This window comes from Acomys minous (genome assembly GCF_964271855.1).
Source record: "Acomys minous genome assembly, chromosome: 3".
Taxonomy (NCBI): Eukaryota; Metazoa; Chordata; class Mammalia; order Rodentia; family Muridae; genus Acomys; species Acomys minous.
Window position 1 is genome coordinate 40,702,748 of NC_140485.1, and position 22,545 is coordinate 40,725,292.

At 43.5% G+C, this 22,545-nt stretch overlaps 1 protein-coding gene and 1 long non-coding RNA gene across 2 annotated transcripts; one reads left to right on the forward strand and one right to left on the reverse strand.

Annotated features, from left to right (window-relative positions):
- Positions 1-2,678: 2,678 nt before the first annotated feature.
- LOC311593712 lies at positions 2,679-5,061 on the reverse strand. Its single transcript, XR_014777808.1, has 2 exons — positions 4,705-5,061; positions 2,679-2,944 (listed from the first exon to the last, which is right to left on the reverse strand). It is a non-coding gene; the product is annotated as an uncharacterized lncRNA (long non-coding RNA).
- A 1,982-nt stretch (positions 5,062-7,043) lies between these two features.
- On the forward strand, positions 7,044-16,953 carry ARL14EP (ARF like GTPase 14 effector protein). Its single transcript, XM_084775290.1, has 5 exons — positions 7,044-7,208; positions 11,989-12,472; positions 14,062-14,189; positions 15,771-15,995; positions 16,496-16,953. The coding sequence occupies exons 2-5, from the start codon at positions 12,047-12,049 to the stop codon at positions 16,548-16,550; spliced, it is 834 nt and encodes a 277-aa protein (XP_084631416.1). The 5' UTR covers positions 7,044-7,208; positions 11,989-12,046; the 3' UTR covers positions 16,551-16,953.
- Positions 16,954-22,545: the final 5,592 nt, after the last annotated feature.

A 22,545-nucleotide genomic window follows, 5' to 3' on the forward strand; every position in this document is an offset into this window, starting at 1 on the left:
TGTATAACATGCTACACTTTTCTAAGAATGTAATCTTACAGATTGAGATACAATGTGACAAACACTGCATTTGGAGTTAGATGGCTTGAGTGTACACCTTAAGGTTCACTAATAATTGCCAGGTGTGCAACCTTTGTAGACATTGGTTGTCACTTAAGTGTCAGTTGTGTGACCCTGGTGTGCCTGGAATGGAGTTTTATCAACCTTAAGATGAAGACACTACACAACCGAACGTTTGGATCTCTTTCAGTTACTTATGTTTTACAATTCAGAGTGCTGTTGAGTGATAAAATTTTAATGGATTATTTCTTCTGTTCCCTTACAGCATTTGGGTCATTCTCAGACAGGAGCGAAATGGCTGAAGGCATCACTAAAACCATGCACTTCCTCCCTTGATGTAATGCCAGACACATGGTGGATACCCAGATGAGTCATAATTGATACAATAATGATTGTGGTGGCATGAACAGCCTTGGGATTTTAATTTGAGCCAAATCCACTTGGTTATATGGCTAATATTTTGAGAGGCAGATGTGAGGCGATATGCATTTCCTTCCCCGCTCCACCCACACACACAACAGTCTGAAGTCTTCAAATGAGAAAAATCAAATGCTAAAATTGCAGTGCCAATTTGTCCTGCTGTCCAGTCACCAGCAAGTCCCCTTACATCAGAGTGCTTTAAAATTAAGTAGCTCCTCCCAGCCTTGATTCCTTTCTATGGTGGTAGGGTGAAACCCATAGCCTTGTTCATGATAAGCAAGACCACTAATGAACTGACCCTGAAAGCCTGTGGTTAGAAATGAAGGAACAAGATGCAAGATGGAGTCAACCTGTCCAAACACCTTTTCTCTTCAGCTTAATGTAATGGCTAAGGTTGAAAGGTAGCATGCCACAATTCAAAGAACATGGGTGAGCTGGTTGTCCAATGTTTCTAGACACAGCAGCAGGTTCACAAACAGCAGAAATAATTACAACTGCTAGTCATTGAGAACTTACTGTGGGCCAGATACTAAACCAAACCATTCATAATACTATCCGTAAAGGTGGCACACGTGCACAAATGAACATGCATACTCATTTACTTCCTCTCAACAATCCTGGAAGTATTCTTGTTTTTTACAGTAAGTACTTGGAGCTTTGAGAATGTGATGGTTGTTCTCAGTTGTCAGCTTGACTACATTTGGAATGAACTCCAACCCAGAAATGGAGAGAGCCCCTGGGATCCAGATCTTGAGGCTTTTGATGTGGAGCTTGAGGTGGGAATATACACCTTTAATCTGGGCCACAGCTTCTTCTGGAAGCCTGTGTAGACATGAAAGAAGGAAGGTTTGATTCTTCGCCTGCTTGCCCTCACCTTGCTAGCACATCCATTCCTTCCCTGGCATTGGAGCTTACTTCTTCTGAGATTCCAGCATATACTGAAGACCGGCTGAGACTTGTGAAGCTGAGCAAGTACTAGACTCTTGTACTTTCCATTCACAGCAAAGCATTGTTGGATTAGTTGGACTGCAGCTTGTAAATCATTCCAAAATAAACTCCATGTATAGAGATACATAGATAGATAGATAGTTAGATAGATAGATAGATAGATAGATAGATAGATAGATAGATAGATACTCATTTCATAAGTTCTGTGACTCTAAAAAAAACCTCAATAATACAGAGAACTGTATTAATTTCTTTTGGTTATCCAACAGGAATGGAATCAGGCTATCTCGTTCTAGTTTGGCTTTGCATCATAATTTGGCCCTTACAGCAACTTACCTTTAGAAAGCAACGGCTTGCACATCTTTAAGAATAGCTGCAATGGGTCCAGCACAATGATTCAGCTGGTTAAACCACTTGCTACCAAGTCTGATGGTCTGAGTTTGATTCTCAGACCACATACGCTTGAAGGAGATAACTGACTCCCAAAAGCTGTGCTCTGAATCCACACACAAATACACACACTAGGTAAATAAATAAATAAATAAACAAGCAATTTTTTAAAAAGAATACCTAAAAATGGGCTAGCAAGATGGCTCACTGAGCTAAGGAACTTGCCATGGAATCCTGGTGGCCTAAGATCAACGTAATGTTAAAAGGTAAAAGGTAAAAGTTGAAAAACAACTCTACAAACTTGCCCTCTGAACCCCATATACATGATACGCATGTTCATGCACATCTGCACAGAAAGGGGGTGGAACTGAGACAGGGACAGAGATTAATAACAAAACAATTCAATTTGAAAAAGTAAAGTAACTATAATGCAAATAAACAATAACTGATAATATTAGGTTTAACATCAACAGTTGAGTGTTGGTAAGCGTGTTTCAGAAAACAAATTAACTTTAGAAAGAGTGAGTTGATTTAAACACTTTGAAAAACTCTTTGTCTGGATTTACTCCATTGGGTATACACACTGTCTCTAACCCAAGATGCCCTCTCCCCACTACATCTCTAAACAAAAGTGTGGATGTATGTGAACCAAAAAGACACAATATGAACGGGCTACGGACACCTCCTTACACTCAGGAGGCTGAAGGATGCGGACTTTAAGGCCAGACTGGGCTACACAGAAAAATCCTGTCTTCGGAGAAAATGGCTGAAGATAGAGGCAGAATGTCATAGCAGCACTACTTATAAGAGTTGCAGGTAGAATGAACCACATCTTTTTTTTTCTAATCATTAGTGAAATCTTTAGAATAAAATTTTGCCGAGAAATACAAGGAACTGTTGGTACATATAACACAAATGAGTTTCAGAGAGAAAGTTAAAGCCCAAGAAGCCAAACCTGAAGAACTATAGGCGATGCTGTCACAAAGTTCGAATGTTACCAAAGTCTATGGTAAATGACGTTAGAGAGGCGGTTACCTAGGTAACGAGGGATGATACCTAGGTAACAAGGGATGATAACTGAGGTGCAGCATAATGTAGGCATTGGGGGCACTGATGGTTTCTGGATCTGGGAAATAAAAAAAAATTCATAAAACGATAGGTAGGTAGGTCTCAAACTCTTCTTTGGGATGTGTTAAGATTCAATAGAAAAGTTTAACTGAAGAGCAGCTAGCTAAGAATGTACTCTCTTCAACTGTCCATGAACCCCTCCACCGCTACCACGCTCTAAGCTACTGTGTTTGCCCCATGCTTCTCCCGAGTCTCAGTTCCTTTCCGTTTCCTTACCCATCTAGGAGAAGGATCTTAGCCTGGTCTTCCAGGAAACTGCTCCACCAGCTGACACTTTAAACCCTGCCTGGACTCTGAACACTGGTGTGATCCTGATAATTGACACAGCAAACAAGTCTAAAGGTGTTCAGTGTGTGCCTGTCGTCTCCAGTTGTGCTTTATTAAAAATTCCGGCTTCCATTCCCACCACTTCTCTGAGAAGGCTCTTATCACATCCCCTAAGAACACCTTATCACTACAGTGAAGGAGTTAATTTTGTTCTTTGTATTTTCTTTTTCTCTGCAGTCTTCTTTAGTTCTTTTATGTATGCTGCCGCAGCTGTGCTAATATGTGTGGCTACTGAATACCTGAATGTGGTATAAACATTAGATTTCCAGGTTTTAGTATGGAAAAAATATAGCACACCTCACATTTTATGTTAATTATATCTTAAAATATTTCAGACAGATTGGGTTAAACAATGTCTTCCCCCCCCCTTTGAGCTCCTTTTGTTTTGTTTTGGGAGGAGTGTTTCATTTCATTTTTCACACAGCCTTGCACGTTGTAGCTTAGGTTACCCCAAAATGTGCAACTGTCCTTCAGTCTCAGCCTCCCAAGTGCTGAGACCCCACCGTGGTACTCTGCTTTGCTAGTTTTCCTGATGCTTCACTGCCTGCTCCTTCTCAGACAGCTCTTCTGATACCTCCATCTATTGTTAGCCAACAATTATGCTTTAGAAGCACCCGAGGTCACTTGCCCAGACAGCATCATATTCCTGGGCCTTCTATGCAGAGATTCTGATTTAGGAAAACAGAACGAGGGCCCAGGATTGTGTTTCTCATCTTACCCCGAACATTCATTGGCTAGTTTATTTTTTCCTTTACCTACCTCATCCCCAAGGCTGTGGCAGTTATTATAGACTGACATTTCTCCAACCCTCATCTTCCAGCTTTGAGTTCTCTCATCTCAACTCTTTCTTTGACCTGGGCATCTTCACTTGCTATCATAAACATAGCTCTTCAACATCACCCTTCCAGGCCCATTCTTCCCTCTGATCTGCACCTGTGCACTCCAAAACCACCTTCTCCTTCCTACCGCTTCTAGCTGATCAGCCAGAAACTCCCAGTGCTTCTTCTTTGTCAGCCCTTACCCTCACTGGGCCTTCTTTTTCCTTTAGTTTAGGGCTTCTCACACTTGTAAGGCTAGAAACACTGGATCAGCCAGCTCTCGCAGGGACCATCCAGGTCCTTTTAGGATGCTCAGCATTTTTCTATCCTTACTCTCCTAAGGACCTGTTAGCGCCCCCTAGTGGAGAGAGCCCCAAATGCCTCATGATTTGAGGGTTGGGGGAGCTAGGAGGAGGGCACCTCTCTTACCCTAACCCTGTAAGCCCCATAGAGACACAGCCTAGTTGGAGACATTTGCATCAGCATAAAAGATTCTGAGTCAAAGATCCTTTCATTATCCCACACTTTTTTAAAAAAAGTTTTACAGTTTTCATATGGATAAAATACAGTATCTGATGCAGCATAAAAAGGACACCATTTGTCTTCGGCTTACCTCCTCCAGCTTTCCACTCCAACGATGCTGAGTGCCTTCGCAGCTTAATTAAAGATGGATGAAATTCATAAGAAGCAGTAACTGTAGCCAGTAAGTATGCGAGTAGCTTAGGAGATACACGCAGTGTTTGTAGGATGTTTTAAATTTAGGATATGAGCAAGCGTGCACTTTGTGAAACATAGGCAGAGTTGTGTTAAATATATGTGGTAAGTTAGTAAACTATAAGGCGTGCCAAAGTTAAAATAAATAGAAAATATGATGGAACAGAGGGTCACTTGCAGTCAAAAACAGAATAGAAAAACTGTTATGAAAAAATCATGGCATGTCTAAACTGACAATTTGTCAGCCCTAATTCAGTCACGTTTTTGGAAACACCTAAAATAATCTTGTATGCTGTCTACCTAGTGCCAGGTGTGGATTGACCCTCTTTAAGGTGTGTGTGTGTGTGTGTGTGTGTGGCGGGGGAGGGGGTGTCAAGTATTATAGACTTACAAAACAACACACCCATTTGGAACCAAGGGTATAGTAAAACCACAGAACTGGACCACTCCATGGATAGAAAGAGGAGTTTACTGGTAATCAAACTGTCGAGGCTGAGGGGGTGGAGGGGCACTGGAGGGGGAAATCTTTGAGTTGATGTAGGGTGTTCAGATTGGCTGGAAACTAGATGCCCTTGCCCAAGGTAGTTGACATTTGGGACAGGGTGAGGGAGGCTCTTGAAGGATTAAGCGAGGTTCCTTGTTAAGCAGGAACCTTCCTTTAGGCTTCTGCATGCCTGGCCAGAGTCCTCCTGTTTAGGACATTGTCACCGGCACTGCCGTATTGGGAGCCACTTTGCACCTAACAAGGGGATCCCATGAAGTCCCACTCTTAGCTGAGGAACTGTGAGCATTTAGTGGCTATTGGGGAAGAGAGAGTCAGTGTTCTTCAGAGATGCAGCTCCTGATACTCTCCCATGTATGGGCCACTCAGCAAAGACTGACAGCCCTGAATGGGCTCCGGATTTAAAAACAAAACAACAACAACAAAAACAAACAAACAAACAAAAAGCAAAAAGGTTGTACCTAACTTTGAGAGAGAGAAATGGTGAGGGGGTTTGGGAGGAGTTGGAGGGAAAGGCTCGTGGAATCTATGTTTCGGCGTAGGAGCGTGCTTGTCTCTTCCCTCAGGCTAACCCAATGGGGCAGCTCACACTGACTAGGAGGCCTCCACTAGGAAGGCAGATCCAGCTCCAGATAATGTGTTTCCCCTTCCCGGACTTCCACCCCTCTTGTGCAGTCCTTACGAGCAGAGCCTTGCTTAGGTTTGGCTGATCTGAGTCAGACCAACTTTCTGAGGCCTGACTCTAAACTGCACCACTATTTGTTTTTCTTTCATCTTTCTGCTCAGATGCTGGCCAGAGCTCCCTAGCTTACCTCTGGGCTCCCTTGCTCTTTTTCTGAAGCTCTACCCTTCTACCCCAAGGCTGCCTGTTCATGGTGGCTGGCTTCCGTGTTTATCTTCTCCTTGGGGCCTGCCCTGGGTTTTTCTTTTTAAACTCTTATGAATTATCCTTGAGTTTCTGTTTGCGTCTACTCGTTATTATTTTATTAACAAAACTAAGATCCCCAGGAAGAGACCCAATTTCCCAGGTACCATATGTTGACTCTGCAGACACACCCTAAAATTTCTGTTAACGATTTCCTCCCTTTTAACTCTTTAACTAACAAAGAAAATGAACCCCTTCCTGTGCCCCTACATTGTATCAGTGGAGGTGGAGTTGATGCAAGCACACTGTGTTCATGTATCAGTCTTAAGTTACCTCATTTATAGCTGCATGGACTACATACAGAGTTTTGGGCTCCAGTCTCAACTACCTGGTCGAAACCCTGTCTCAAAAACAAAACCAACAAAAACCCACCACACCTCAAAACAACAATGATAAAGTTTCCCTCTCTTCCCTCCACCGAAAAACAGAAAGACTAAATTCCTGGGGCCTACCTATTACTCAAAAAAATATATATAATATAATATATATATGATAGTGTATAAAAGTTGGAATGAAGCAAAAAATAAACTGTGAGACTTTAAATAAAGGGTCTGTTCCGGAATTGCTTTTAACTCACTCCCCTGCAGGGTGAGGGGGTATCTAGGTACAGCAGTTTGGTATCCTGCACAGAACAGACTTGCAAACCAAGTAAAAGAAACTTGTGTTGGCAGCCGGGGAGATCACGAGCGCCCCAGGGCGAGTATCTGAAGCAACTCTTGCTTTGGATTGAGTCATTCCCCAAGTCCCTGACACAGCCCTTCCGCCTCCGGAGGCGGCCGCGCGGGCTTCCGCTCTAGGCGGCTCCCGGCTCGTCTTTATGATGCACGCAGTCTCTCTAGCCGCACTCGCTCTCCTCTCGGTGTCAGCGCGGAGCAGGCGGGAGTGTGGGGCGCGGAAGTTGGCCTAGGCAGATACCGTGCTTCCGGAGCCTCACGGAGAGACCGGCGGCCGCTCAAGTGGCTCGGGCCGCACGGCTGTGAGTGGACGCCGCAGAGGGCACTTGAATGTGGGAGACCACGGGGGACCCGGAGGAGGCTTGGGAGGGAAGGCCTGCCAGGCGGAGGGAACTTGCGGTTTGTAGCAGCGGCCTAGTGACGCGGCGGTGCCCTGACCGCAGTCGGCCCGCCACCGCTTCTGAATCACAGCCACCTAGGTTTCTGTTTTTAATTTTTCCCGGAGACAAGTTTTCTCTGTGTAGCCTTTGCTGTCCTAGACTCGCTTTGTAGACCAGGTTGGCCTCGAACTCAACAGCGCTCAAACTGCCGTTTGCTGGGATCAGAGGCCCGCGCGCCACCACGCCCGGCTAAGCCTACAGTTTTTTTTAGTTTGTATTAGGATTTGAACCCTGGGCCTCGCGCAGGCCGCTAGGCTTCACCGCTGAGCTGGAGCCCCAGTTTCTTCAACTTGAGGTCTCACTTTTGCCAAACTGCCTAAGCTTTCTTCCAGACATGAGTCACCAGGCTTGGATCTTTAGGTTTTTTTGGGTTTGGTTTTTTTTTTGGGGGGGGGGTTGTTTGTTTTGTTTTGTTTTTGAGACAGTTTTTCTCTGTAGTCTTGGCTGTCCTGGGATTCTCTCTGTAGCCGAGGCTGGCCTTGAACTCTCAGAGATCGCCTGCTTCTGCCTCTCACGTGCTGGGAAAACAATTTTTTTAACTACTTAATTTTATATGTATGGGTGTTTTGCCTGTATATGTGTCTGTGCACCAGTGCCTGCCTGATCCCCAGAGTGGTCAGAACAGGGAGTCTGAAGTTACAGGGGCTTATGAGCCACTGTGTGGGTGCTGGGAATTGAACATTGCAGCCATTGAACCATCTCTTAATCCCCTCTTTAAAATTCACAGCCCTAGCCATGTGATTTGGCTAAGCAGTTTGGTGGATTGGGGGTGTTTATTTGTTTGTCAGGTCCCCTGTCCCCATCCCGTCTCTCCCCCGCCCCCATACCATGTACATAGTAGGTGTTTGTTGGACCTTTTTGATGACTTGAATCATATCGTTGTGGCAATGCATGGGACATTAATTCATGCATCCCATTCAGGGCTGGGGTGGGAGTCACTCCAGAGAAGGAGGATCTGGTCATACGGATTTCACAGAGATCTGCCTTCTTGCTTTGGGATTCTAGGGATTTCTGAACATATGTTCATTCAAAAAAAAAGTTAAGAGGAAAGCGCCAGAATTCATTACTTAGAGAAGCCATGACTCTTCAGGAATCAGGTAGCTCCCTGCACTCGGAGCTTCATACATAGAAGAATTTAACAAGCAACAAGGCGTGATGTTTCTGTAAAGTGGGAAGATGTGAAGTCACTCTCTCACCTGGGTTGGTGGAAAACAAGCCGCACCCTGTGTGCTGAAGGATAGGGGTAGTGATGCTGGGACAAGCTGAGGAGCAGTGAGAGGCACAGGCAGATCCAATGCCAGTCGGAGAACAGGTGACGCTAGAGTCAGCGTGCCTCAGGTGGCCAGTGACTCCACAAACTTGATGGATCTAGAGACGGCGGGACTTAAAGCTGGCTTGAGAAGTATTTTGTTGGAGTTCATCAGTGGGGATGAAGGGGACACTAGAAATCCCGCCCTTCCTCTCGGGTGAAATCCACAGGAATTCAGTTAATGGCTGTTTTAAAAGCAGAGCAAAACAACAACAAAAGCTTAAAGCAAGTGGCTTAGTGAAAATACTTGTCAGAAGTATTTTTGCTGTTTGGAAAAGAAAATAGATATATACACAATTCCATACATATCCAAGAAGGGCCCGCAGACCCGTTGCTGCATTCAGGAATTAAAGTATAATGTGTTTGGTCTTAGTATTTGTCAGTAAGAATGCCTAGGTATAATTTTGAAAGTATTTGGACACGGGGCTTCTTAGAACTGTTGGAAATTGTCCTTAAGGCTCAAATTCATGAGATCCAGAATAGTAAAAATTTTAGGGTGTTGGGGTTTGTTACAAACTTGTATTAGAAACTGTATTTTTCTTGCATGGGGAGTACTCATCCCAAAGAGTGTCTGGAACATACTGATCTTTCTTGTTAGTTTATTTTTTGAGACAGTGCCTCACCATGCAGTCCTGGAACTCACTGTGTAGACCATGTTGGCCTGGAATTCAGGGATCTACCTGCCTCCAGTGGACTGAGATTAAAGGTGTGGGCCACCAGCCTTTCTCTAATTATCCAGAAAAGGGAAAGCCAGTAAATCATTACTGCCACACAAGTATACATGATAAGTGTTTGTATTTATCAGCCAGGTAACTGGTGAAAGATCACTTTAGATGAAAAAAGGGGTTCACTGGTAAGAAGTCCCTGGTGAAATGTATAAATGGAGGCCAAACTGGCAGAGTCTACAGGGAATTAGGGAAGTCCATTGAACTTCCCAGCCTGTTTACTGCATATTTCATCAGAGGGTGTGCTTCCGGTTTCTGCTGGAGCTGAAGAGTATATGGTGTATTTGTGAGCTGTCTTGGTGGCACACTGTTTTAATGCCAGGACTTGGGAGGCAGAAACCGGTGGATCCCTGAGTTCCAAGACAGCCAGAGCTACATAGTAAGACCCTATGGGAGGGGGTGGGGTGATGTCTTACTGTTAGTTAAGAGAGGAGTTGCATGAGCATTATCAACATTGCCGAAGAACAAACAGCCCTGCAGGTAAATGGAACAGCATGAAGCTATTGAGAAATGACCTAGTCATTGTAGGCCATGTTCCCCCCACGCAGACCAAGTGAGTTAAGAAGCAGCGGCTGGGAAATCAGATGGAAAGGGCTGTGTAGCAGAACTTAGAGGACAGAACAAGCTGGAACTGAGGGCATAGGGGGATGGAGCAACCCCTGCGTGGCCTTTTGAAGGCACAATATGACCTGTCAAGATGGGTGCCTGCTTAAAGGGCTGTACTAGCCTGACCCTTGACAGTATATGAGCAGACTGCCTAATGAGGCAGCTAGCCCCTGTGATACCTGCTTGACTCCCAGGCATGTGCACTTTTACACAGATGGTTTACCCAAGTAAATGGTATTGGTAGGTCACTGAATCTTACTGTTTGTGAATTTCATATCTATTGCAGTGGTTTGTGTCTATTGTATGTGCATGTGGTTTATGGGTGGGTGCACATGGAGATCTGAGGTTGATGTGGAATGTTTTTCTCTGTCATCTTCCACCTCCCAGATGCTGAGATCATAGTGCTGTTCTCTCACTGTTTACAGGTACTGGGACCTGAACCCAGGGCCTGCTGTCTATTTCAAGGAGTTGGTAACAGAGTGCTTTCAGTTTCTTTCCTCAGGCCATCGCTAAGGATCCATTTGCATACTAAATTATGACTTTTCTTTCTCCTGTATTAAAGGTCATTTTCTCCAGTTTTCTCCTCCTCTATACCTCATTTGACTCTCTTTGGGTTCAAGTCTTTGGGTCCTTGTAAGAAATGACAACCAGCACCTCCATCTCAGTCTGTCTTTCATCCAGGTCACCCACCAAGTTGAGTCTCTAATAATACTGGCCATGCCACTGCCTTCATGAATTGCTGGCAGTCTCATCCCACACATGCTGGTCTCAAGAATACAGTGTAGTCTCTGCCTGCTCATCTGATTTCAGGCCATGATAGTACTCGCACACAGACTCCACAGTTTGTTGCACTAACTTTCCCTGGGGAGACCTGAACAAACATCTGCTTACCACAGGTGGGGCACTAAGCACAAACCTAAATAATGTTCATACCAAAGTACCCAGGTGAGCCAGTGTGTTTATTTGGCTTATGTTACAGAATGTTAATGAGGTTATTTGCAGGAGCTTGGGTAACGCTGCGAAACAGCTGCAAGGGGCTCACCCCATCATGAACAACAACCTTTTGGAGGTTACATCCTTGAATCCTTCCTTCAGTTAGCCTGTCAGTTCCCTTGAAGTGTTTACAGTTTACAGTTTGCCTTTCTGCAATCACTGTCAGTTAGCTGCTGTGGTTACCAGACCAAGGTAATCTCCACTCTAAGGTGGTTGTGGGGTGATCTTGCAGTGTCCAGAGGGGAAGCCATACTGCATCAGTCTCACAGCCTTCGATATTTCCTTGTAAAGGTTGTACTTAAACTTTTGATGTGTGGTTATTCATCTGTAGCTGGTGTTTGTTCAGCAAGAAGAGATGTAATTTTGTCTTTTTTCATGTTAGCCAGTAATCCTTTTAACTTTGACGTGTAATACCCCCTGTGTTTATAATACCATGTCATGTAACAAACCCCAGTCTGTTTGTCTATACTACAGCAATACCATAGTGTCTTTATTTATCTTTCTAGTAAATCAGCCATTCTTTTCTTTCACGTTTTCTTGGACCTTTACTCTTTCATGCAGACCAGCTTTGAGCTCCAGCAGGATGGGGGAGAATGTTCACTTGTCTTTTGATTGAAATAGTACTGGGCTCGAATGCCTTTTGTATGTTTTGTAACATTTGTATGCTATGTAAAATATACAGTGTTTTGGTTTCCAGCATCCTTGTTAAATGCCCTAATATTTCTCATATGAGTATTTCCTGTTTCCTCTGTTTCTCTCCTTAAACTATGTAGGATGGTCTCAGAGTTGTAGCTGGGACAGCCAGGACTCTGGTGTAGTGCTGGCAGGCAAGGACTGTTTCTCATGTTCCATGACGGATGCATTCTTACATTGTGTAGGCTTTTGGTAATTCCTATGCTGTGTTTGCTATGTTGTGCTTCTGTTTTCTAAAGAAGCTGGGTTTTACTACATTCTGTAGTTTTCAAAATTAGAGTTTTCAGTACAGATCTGTCTTTAATGTTTTCTCTAGGTTGACCTGCCAAAGATTTCTAGACAAATAAAACAGGGGACGCGTGATAGACGCAAGGATGATGGACCCGTGTTCAGTTGGAGTCCAGCTTCGGACCACACATGACTGCCATAAAACCTTCTATACTCGGCACACAGGTTTCAAGACTTTGCAAGAACTGTCATCAAATGATATGCTTTTGCTTCAGCTTAGGACTGGAATGACACTGTCTGGGAATAATACAATCTGTTTGCATCATGTAAAAATTTACATTGACAGATTTGAGGAGTTGCAGAAGTCGTGCTGTGACCCATTTAACATACACAAAAAGCTAGCCAAAAAGAACCTGCACGTGATTGACCTAGATGATGCCACTTTTCTGAGTGCAAAGTTTGGAAGACAGCTCGTACCTGGTTGGAAGCTTTGCCCAAAATGTACCCAGATCATCAACGGAAGTGTGGATGTTGATTCAGATGACCGCCAGAGACGGAAACCCGAGTCAGATGTATGTATAAATGCCCTTGTGCTTTCTGCATTGTGAACGTTACACTTTTATCGCACTCATTAGTGTATAACAGATTTAAATGTGAGGCAAAGTAAAATGTTTCTGAAGGTCCAGAATGAGCAGAAAATAAAGGCTTAGAAGGAAAGAACATAATGTACCCAACTCTGATGCTACAGTTTCTAAGACCTTAGGAAGGAGAGTTTAGGAATGGCCTTAGAATATTGGCAAAGGCCAAACTTAGGGAGGTCAGGTCCTTTTCTGATACTGAAATAGGTCAATAGATGTATCACCTACCAGAGGCTACACACCAGGAAGGGCGACTCTTTCTGTGTAGGACTAAAGCACTGCTTTAACAAAGACTCAGAGAAGTGGCTTATTGTTGATGCTGTTTTGGTTTTGAGGTGGGAGCCTGGTGCCCTCCATGTAGTCAAGACTAGCCTCATTCCAATGACAGAGCATCTGTCAGCCTCCCCACAACAAGGTTTCCCCAGTGTGAGTCACAGTGGCCTGTGGTCATCCAGGGTAATTTCAACTTTTCTCCTTTGAAACTATCCCATTCTTGTTTGAGATTTTTAAGTATTTGTGACTTTTCATTAATGCTTCTGCCTCCAAATTCTGAATATAGTTTAGGTGAAATTTAGGGCTCCCTGTGCTCAAAGAGCACAGTTGTGCATTGTAAAGTAGAAAATATTTATGCCTCTTCCCTGTTGACATGCCTATATACAGGTCATTTAGACGTATCAGGAAAGTTGGGACTCGTGAAGCTGCCTTGATACTCTCAGAGCACTTCTCTGAGCTTCTCTTTTTAAGCCTCATACAATTCTTGCTGCTGGCACATTTTCTCGGTTTTCCCCTTCTCACTGTATTAATAAGCCAAATTAAAATGTTAAGCTGTGTGTATTGTGTTCCTCTCAGGCATATCTCCAGGACCAGCGTTCTATGACGTTCATCATAGATACTTGATGATTCTAGCACTTGGATGTCTTCACCTCATCACTCCATTGTTCTTACATGACTGCCTTGTCACCTAATGTTGACGTTGGGTGTAGGAAAACATTTTGAAAGACTGCTTGTTTTTCCCTCCCCAAATAACAGACTTAAAGCCTTAGACACCAAAATTATTGTTTGTCAGAGCCACTATATAATATATAATATCATACATGTGATTTGATATGATGTGTACATATATGTGTGTGTATATATATATATATACATCAGTACAGTTCAGAATTCAAAGCCACATTACTTCATAAAGTTAGAAGTTCTGAAGCACAGGTAATTGTTATTTTGAACCTTCATTCTGTGCTGTTGTTGTTTTATGAGATGACTTTTGCTGCCTTCTCTACAGTGGTGGCAGCCATTGCTGTCATCAATGTGCCAGGCTCCAGCACCTGTTATCCAAGAGATGAAAGTGACAAAAATAGTACAGATGTTTGAATATAGACTAGCAGAGTGTGGGTTTTCCCCACATTCCTTTTTATATGTGCTCCAAAGTGCCTTCTAGATGGGAGTTGCAGGGCGGGGCTAATGCTAAGTAAAGTCCTATTGTTTGATGTCAAGGTTTGAATTTATAGTTTTCTTTCGTTCAGGGAAGGACTGCTAAAGCTCTGAGGTCTCTGCAGTTTACAAACCCAGGAAAGCAAACTGAATTTGCTCCAGAGAGTGGGAAAAGGGAGAAGAGGAAGCTCACCAAAAATGCCAGCGCTGGTTCTGACAGGTAGGCTGCTGGTTCTGACAGGTAGGCTGCTGGTTCTGACAGGTGGGATGCTGGTTCTGACAGGGAGGATGCTGGTTCTGACAGGTGGGATGCTGGTTCTGACCGGGAGGATGCTGGTTCTGACAGGTGGGATGCTGGTTCTGACCGGGAAGATGCTGGTTCTGACAGGTGGGATGCTGGTTCTGACAGGTGGGATGCTGGTTCTGACTGGTGGGATGCTGGTTCTGACAGCTGGGGTGCTGGTTCTGACTGGTGGGATGCTGGTTCTGACAGCTGGGGTGCTGGTTCTGACAGGGGGGGATGCTGGTTCTGACAGGGGGGGATGCTGGTTCTGACAGCTGGGATGCTGGTTCTGACAGGTGGGATGCTGGTTCTGAAGCTTTAGGTTCTTTGTTAAATTACTGGCTCACATCTGCATTATCCCTATATTTTTTACTTAACTCTCAATTTCCTGACCAATCATTTTAAATTGTATTCTGGATTAGTTGCGCCTTCTGAAAGCCTTGGCTGTTACTCATAGAAAAGTAAAGCATCCACTGGAACTCTAGAAGCTTCTTTCTGAGAAGGTAGCATGAAGTGAACAAGGTAATGCTTTGAAGTGAGAGGCAAAATGGTTGAAGAAACGCCTTAGAGCTGGCAAGTTATTGTTTGCAAAATTTGATATTGCTCTCTTTTTGGTACGTCTACTTTCTTTCTGGGTGACAACGGACTGAAAAGCCATTGGATTTATGAGGACCCAAGAGTACTTTCTGTTGCATAGGTCCAGAGTAGACAAACAGCTCCAGTACAGTCAACAGAAGGAAAGGGAGCTAAGTCACTTAAAGTGTGTCCTGACCTTGAGTGTGTGTAAAGGATATTGACAATTCCTAAGTTGTCCTTGCTAAGTTTACCATGGATTGATTTAAAATATTTTCAGAACAGATTTATCAGAAGTCATTAAGAACTAAGAAACAGATTGGTTAGAGTATAAGACCACTGAGGAGGTGTCCCGTGTTCACAAGCAGTATCATTTGATAACTAATAAATCACTACCAGTTGCGCATTCCTGTGTTAGTTTGTGTAAAGCCATTTGCAGGGACATTTCCTTTTTAGTTATATTATTTGTGTAGACAGACATCTGAATATATATGTGTGTGGATGCATATACATGGCATGGGTGTTGAAACTCAGGGGAAAACTGGAGTCTTTTTGCCTCCTGCATTGGGGTCAGGAATCCCTCAGTTATAAGGCTTGTGCCATTATGTTAGCCTTCTGAGCCACCTTACTAGCCTGGAGTAGCTTCTATGTGATCTTTAGTGGCCATTTGGGGCCTTTTTGCTTTCAGGACTTAAGAGTTGGGTCACCTCTTCCCATCTGGAATTTTTCAGGGTATAAATTGGGCCCTGAGCTTGACAAGGAATGTGCTACTTTATTTTCACACTTTACATCCCAAATGTAGCCCCATCCCTCCTCTCCTCCCAGTCCTGCCCTCCCACTCTCTACATAAAAATACTTCGTCTCCTTCATTTTTTGCTGTTTTATTCTCAACTAAATAATCAAAAATAATATGTATGAAGTGCAACACACTGTTTTATTTTACAGACAAATTATTCCAGCAAAGAGTAAGGTGTACGACAGCCAGGGCCTGCTGATGTTCAGTGGCATGGACCTCTGCGACTGCCTCGACGAGGACTGCCTGGGATGCTTCTACGCTTGTCCCACCTGTAGCTCGAACAAATGTGGGACCGAGTGCCGCTGTGACCGCAAGTGGCTTTATGAGCAAATAGAAATTGAAGGAGGAGAGATAATCCATAATAAACATGCTGGGTAATTGATAGAATCAAACTATGGGTCTTTACAACTCCTCTTTCTTTCTAAAATTCTATCGCTTTGAGATGCAGTTATAGCTTAATTGTTAAACTAAATCTGAAACACCTCCGTATGGATTTAGTTGTAGTTGGGGTGCTTTATAATTTTTTATTTCATGTAAATGTAGATGGGTTGTTTCTCCAGAGTCAGCTTTAAGCCTCTCTGGACCAGTCTATCAAGTGTAGGTAGTTTGCAGTTTGTAGGGTTCCCATATGCACAGATTTCGGTAATGATGTGAATCTTACCCTTCTCCTAACAGTCTAGTGCAGATCAGGGCTTACCCCAGTCCACCCTTAGCTGCATGGAGCTCTAACTCAGCAGTGCAGGAGGAAGGGCGCGCTTGGTTCTGTCTGAGGAGGTGCTTAGCAGCTGTGCTCGTGGTCTCTGCCAATCGTGAGCTTCTTTTATATTCTGCCAGTGGTTGCTCTCTGTACACCTGTTATTTAATTCACTTACAGCAAAGCATATGGTCTGTTATCTCCCTGTCACCCATATGATATTTTACAAATGTGATCACCCAAATAATTGACCAGCAAAGACGAAAACGCAGCAAAGAAGTGTGCAGTGAAAGTTCTGGAAGTGAAATGTGGATCAGTCGTAAACGGAGTTGTAGATGTCATCGCTGGTCATGGGAGTGTTGATACCATTGCTGCTCTGGAGACAGATGTGCTTCACAGGAACCTGGTGATGGAAACTTACCCACATCGCTGAGAAACGTGGCTGTGATGAGCAAGAGGACTGTCCTAGAGGAAGATGTGGGAAACACTTTACACTAAAAGCTTTTATTGTTAATAGATATTTCGCAACAGTAAATGTTCAGAAAGGTTCCTATTTCATATGTTATTAATAAAACAAGCAAGCACTGTTCAGACTACTTTTGGGCAATAAAATAAAACTTCAGTTCTCAATACATAAACTTTAATTTTCTTGTTTATTTACAACGACAAAATTTCGATGTTTTGATGGATGTTTAAAGGTCATATAGCCATCCTCTTTCCCCTTGATTCTTAGCATTTCTTTGGTGCCTGGCCCCACACTACTGTGCAAATAGACCCAGCCCTCAGCTGGTACTACTAAGATACCTCTCCGTGCAACAGAGTAGTTGGATGTTAACCTATTTTGAAAATAGCCTCGATACCTAAGTGCTAAGATACAGTTCTTTTTCTTCCAAACAGAGATGAACACAAACGCTCCTCGTACTGTCAGTTCCTGAAGAAAAATTCTTTCCAGTTTTTACATATAAAACATGAGTGTTTGTATAGTACATAAATGGTCACATACTTGTCTTGTTGCTATGAAGAGACACCATGACTAAGGCAACTCTTAATAAAAGAAAACATTTAATTGGGAGTTCGTTTACAGTTTCAGAGGCAGGGAGAGTGGGGCCATGCAAACGGATGCTGGAGTGGTGTCTGAGACCCTGACACCCAGATGCTCAGGCTAGAGAGGCTGGGCCTGCCATGGGCTTCTGACACCTCAGTGCTCACCACCAGTAACGTGCTTTTCCAATAAGCCACACCTCCTAATTCTTCTTCATAATGCCACTCCCTGGTGACTAAGCCTGTGGGGGTCCTTACTCAAATCATCCATCCCACTGTTAAAACTGTTGGTAAACATGAGGATTGAGACTCCTAAAAATGTTCCTCAAGGGAGTGATGAAAGAAATGGAGAACCCGGAGCATGGTGTAGAAGTAAAAATTCTGGGTACTGATTAAATCTTGGTAAAAAATCTGAATGGGTGTTTGTGGGGCAAGGGGAGTGTCTCCAGCACTTCTCACTAGCTGAAGCCTTTTGAAGGCTCCTGTCACTTAGCAGACAGCCATTACACCAAGGCTCTGGTGTTGCTGAGTCCAGTGTCTTTTTTGTAGTGTGGAAGCTAAATTTATGTAGCCAGTCTGAGTTGACCATAAGAATACCACTTTTGTTCATTGGTTATTTCCACACTCGATGGCTTTTCTTTGATAAAGAGTCATTTTCATCTTGGAATTAGGATTTGCCTTTGGCCGAAGTGTCAGAAGCCCAAGGAGCTGGCCAGTTCTTGGATCTGGGATGTCGTCTGAGTGGTATCAGAAAGGTTTTTTCTAACTATTTTCAAATTCAAAGGCAGAATTGTTAACCTTTTCTGAACTGAGGAAATAATTTTGCAGGGACATAGGTAGACTCTAATTTTTATCTGTATCCTTAGAATCATTTTGTTTTAGTCATTTTTCTATTGTTTCTTTTTTTGCTCCTAAGTGTGAGTTGTTAGGACTGTTCATTGCTTAGGCTCAATTGCTTGCCACTCTGCTGAGGCTGGGTGACTCACTAGCCTTGGAGCTTAGTGATTGGACAGATTTAGCTAGCCAGCTTGCCCAGGGTCACCAGTCTTCCCTGAGCTCTGTGATTACAGATGAGCCACCACACCTGCAGGCTTTTAGTGGGTGCTCGGGATCCAGACCCATCCTCACTTGAGCAGCAAGCACTATCCACCGAGCCATCTTGCCACTGAAAGAATCCTGTCTTGTTATTTGGTGTAGGTTTTTGTTTGTTGCTTGTTTAACAAGAACATTGAGTACTTGAAAGTTTTATTGCCCAGAAGCCCATATTCCAATCTCAGCTCACACCCCTCTCACCTCCAAAAAAATTAATTAAAATTTGATTGACAGTTCACAACAAGCGGTTGTGTCCTATCCAGACTGACCTTTCACATTAAACTTCGCACTTGAATTGTGATCACCTGCGAAACAGCTTACAGCACTTATTGGAGATTCATGTGACACCTTAGTTTTTGCTGACATCTGCTGGTATCTCCATGAAAACAAACAACACAGACCCCACAGCTTATGAACCTGGGAGCCAAGCAACACTTAAAAGTTGATTGTATTAGGTATTGTCAGAGGGATGGAAAACAAACTAGTTTTTAGAGATGACAGGGAAATGTATTGTTTTGTGTGAGTGTCATAGTGTGGAGGTCAGAGGACACCTGGATCCAGTCCCCGCCTTCCACCTTTACAAGGGTCCTGGGCATCCAACTCAGGTCACCAGGTTTCTGTCAGATGAGCCATCTTCTGCTTCTTTCTTTTCTGATTGATAGCATTACCCGAGTCCTTCTGAAACTCCAACACCAAGGAGGGGAAGAGAGAAGATGCTACTGGTGGCTGGAAGCCAGGCTTGCTCCAAAAGGCCTTGGTATTGGGTCCAGTTTGCAGTCCTCTCAAAGTACAGGTGGGGCTGGCAAGCAAGATTTTATAAAGCCTAAGTAGCAGTCAGTAGGCTGCTTCAGCTATTTCACCAGGTCATTTCTGTTTTAGGTAGCAAGTGAAGTCATGCTTGGTAAATGGGCAGCAGAAACAATGCATTAAATCACTAAATAGATCAACAAATCAGCATCTAATAATTGGTCTTTGCTGCCTTATTCTACTTCAGTAACAGTTACTAACATTTATATTAAGACATCTAGTTAGTGTGTAGTTAATGAGTTATAGAATTTGTGTGTCTAGATTATATAATACAACCCAATTGAGTCTGTTTCTCTAACAGCTGATACAGTAACCCAATTAACTTGTCCTAAAATAGTTCCCAGAAAGACCCTGGCTTTAAGTCTAAGTAAAAATAAACCCTTCACTACATTTTCTTTTTGTACAGCAGTGTAGAAAGCACAGCCTAGAATGAGCACTGGAGCAACCAGGATTGCTAAGCTCACCGAGATGCTTCCCTCAGTGGTCACTTGGACCATGACAGTAGAAGTGGCCAAACCGCTGTGGTCCTTGGCTGTTCTATTAGGAGCCAGCCTCCACCTGAACCTCTCCCAAATCCTGAGAACTGTTTAGGCCCTAATCCTGGGCGTTGTCTCTCAGTGAACAAAACTCATCCTAATGAAAGAGACCCCATCAATAGCATCCTTCTGTATTTCCTAGTCCCAGCGCTGTTCTCCAGCCAATAGAGCTCCTTCTTATAGGTCTCAGGTGCTTTGCTCTAGTGGGGTAATTTTCGGGGAAATTGTAATATAGCTATCCCTGGAGCTTTGTTACAAGAATTGTCACATGGAGACTCTCCCCAATGTTACTGTGTTTCAATGTGTAAGAAAATTAAACCATGGATCACACTCTCTAGAACAGTGGGTTCTCAACCCTCCTAATGCTGTGACCCTTTAATACAGTTCCTCAGGTTGTGGTCACCCCCAGCCATAAAATTATTTTTGTTGCTCTTTCATAATTTTGCTACTGTTATGAAGAGTAAGTAATATAAGTATCTGCTATGCCACCCCAGGAGGTCACAAGTTGAGAACCACTGCTCTAGAAGGTTTGATCCAGTCTGAGGAACCAAGTCTGACTGTACCAAGTTTTCATTGTCACCTCTTCAATTTTCCTTTTTTTTATCTGCAGACTGTGATACTGGCAGGGAGCCCCCAACACAACTGTATCTGGCTTTGTGATTCTCTTACATTGAGAAAGGGTTGTTAGGTAGGACATCATGGATCACGGATTTCAGCCAGGTCCCTTACTCACACCTTTCTTATTTTGCATACTATGGGAAAAACACCTTTCACTCCAGCCAGGTCAAAAAAAGAAAGGATTGATCCATATCCTCCTTAAAAAGCATTGACAACTACAAATATAGATAGATAGATAGATAGATAGATAGATAGATAGATAAATAAATAAAACCCTGAGAATGTGCAGTTTCTAAATATGTCCACAAGATGGGGCTAGAGCGATGGCTCAGTGCATAAGAACACTGGTTATGTTTCCAGAGGACCAGGCTGTGTTTCCATCACCCACAAGCAGACTCAAAACGGTTTGAATTCAAGTTTCAGTGGCCCAGAAGAGGGCATCAGATCCCTAGGAACTGGAGTTACAGAATGTGAGCTGCCCTGTGGGAGCTGAGAATTGAGCTAGGTTCTTTAGAAGAGGAACAAATGCTCTTAACTGCTGAACCATCGCTCCAGCCCTATCTGGCTTGTTTTGTTTCTACACTGGTTCTGGGAATTGAACTCAGGTCTCCTCAGCCCCTTTTCATATAACTTTATTTCGAGCACAGTAGCTGTAGCTCAGCGTTTTCCAGGCCCAGTGTCAATTCCCCCTTCCCAAGTTAGCCCTTTTCCTTCCGTCCTGGAGAAGCCTTGGTTCTGCCCCGAGCCCGTATGGTTGAGAAAGGCTCACTTTGGTGATTCTAGAATGCACTGCAACGCCTGGCTTTGGAGGATGTAACACCAGACACCACTTGAAGCCATGGTGAACTTTCTAAAAGTGAGCGCATGACCAACCAGGCCACTCAGAACCAATGAGTTGCCTGTCTTCTGTCTGTGATGAGAATAAGACAGATGCTTTTCCAATAGGGATTGCTCAGCTTTCCCAAGACAGGAGCTCACATGGCCTAAAACTCAGTTCTAAGTTAGGTGACCAGAAATGTTTTAATAGCTCAGGCTGATTAATTAGCTTCTCGAGCAATTAAAAGCATATCATTTACTGCAGTTTGTGATTTATAACAACAGTGCTAGAAAATTACATTAAGTATCAACAGCTCACGGTCTTCCCTTGTCCTTGCCATGTCTCCTTGAAATAATGCAGATGAAAGCAGTGGACACAGAACAAGCGAGGCAAGGGTTGAGTTGTCTGAAGCTATAACCTAGCATTGTTGTGTGGCTCATTCATTGTCTCCCTTTGCACCTTGTCCACCTGCCATTTGAATACAAGATGCTGACAGATGGACAGTCAACTCTGACAATTCCAAAGGAGCCCAAGGGCAGAACGTCCTGTCTAGAACCCACACCCTTTGGGAGCATTCCTATATTTTCAGAAAGGAAAGCAAACAGCTGGGACCCACGCCCAAGTCTTCATTCCTTTCCTAAAGCTCAGCCAAATCGTCTCTCGTTCCTGTGAATCAGAGTTTGGCCTCCTTTATGCAAATGTTGTGTGGCCTGGAGTCATTTGCCCTGAGTGACTAACATACTACAACAATATTAAGATGCCCTCAATAAAGCCATCCGTGTTCAGTATTTATGTTGGCCTTGCTTCTAAAGCACTGGGCATACTTGAGATTGTTTGAATACTCGTAGCATTCTCTCCGTAACCCAATGCTTCTCGGCTAAAGCTCAGTCAGTCCTAAGCCAAACGAGCAGGAATGTTTTAAGGATCACTCTGAATTAATTAACTTTGCAGAGAATTAAACTTATACCATGCACTCAAGTTTGTGATTTATAATCCAAGGCCAGTAAAATGAATGTCAGCACATCCGCTCACATTCTTCTTGCAAATGTCCCTACAGGTGCTTAGGTCTGTGACATTGACAAAGAGGATATGAAGATGTGGCTCCCGCCAAACAAAAGGGAACTACAAAGTACAATATTTTATGTGTCATTTCCAATAACAATAGTGCCAAAAGGCCAACTGTATAGTTGACAGTGTCTTAGAAAGCAGGCTAAGCTTAATCCCCATGGTAGAGATGTTTCTATGCTTTAATATTTTAGCATACTGACGTGCTTTTAAAGTCCGCTCTCAGTTTTGAGATTAAGGCAATAACATAAACA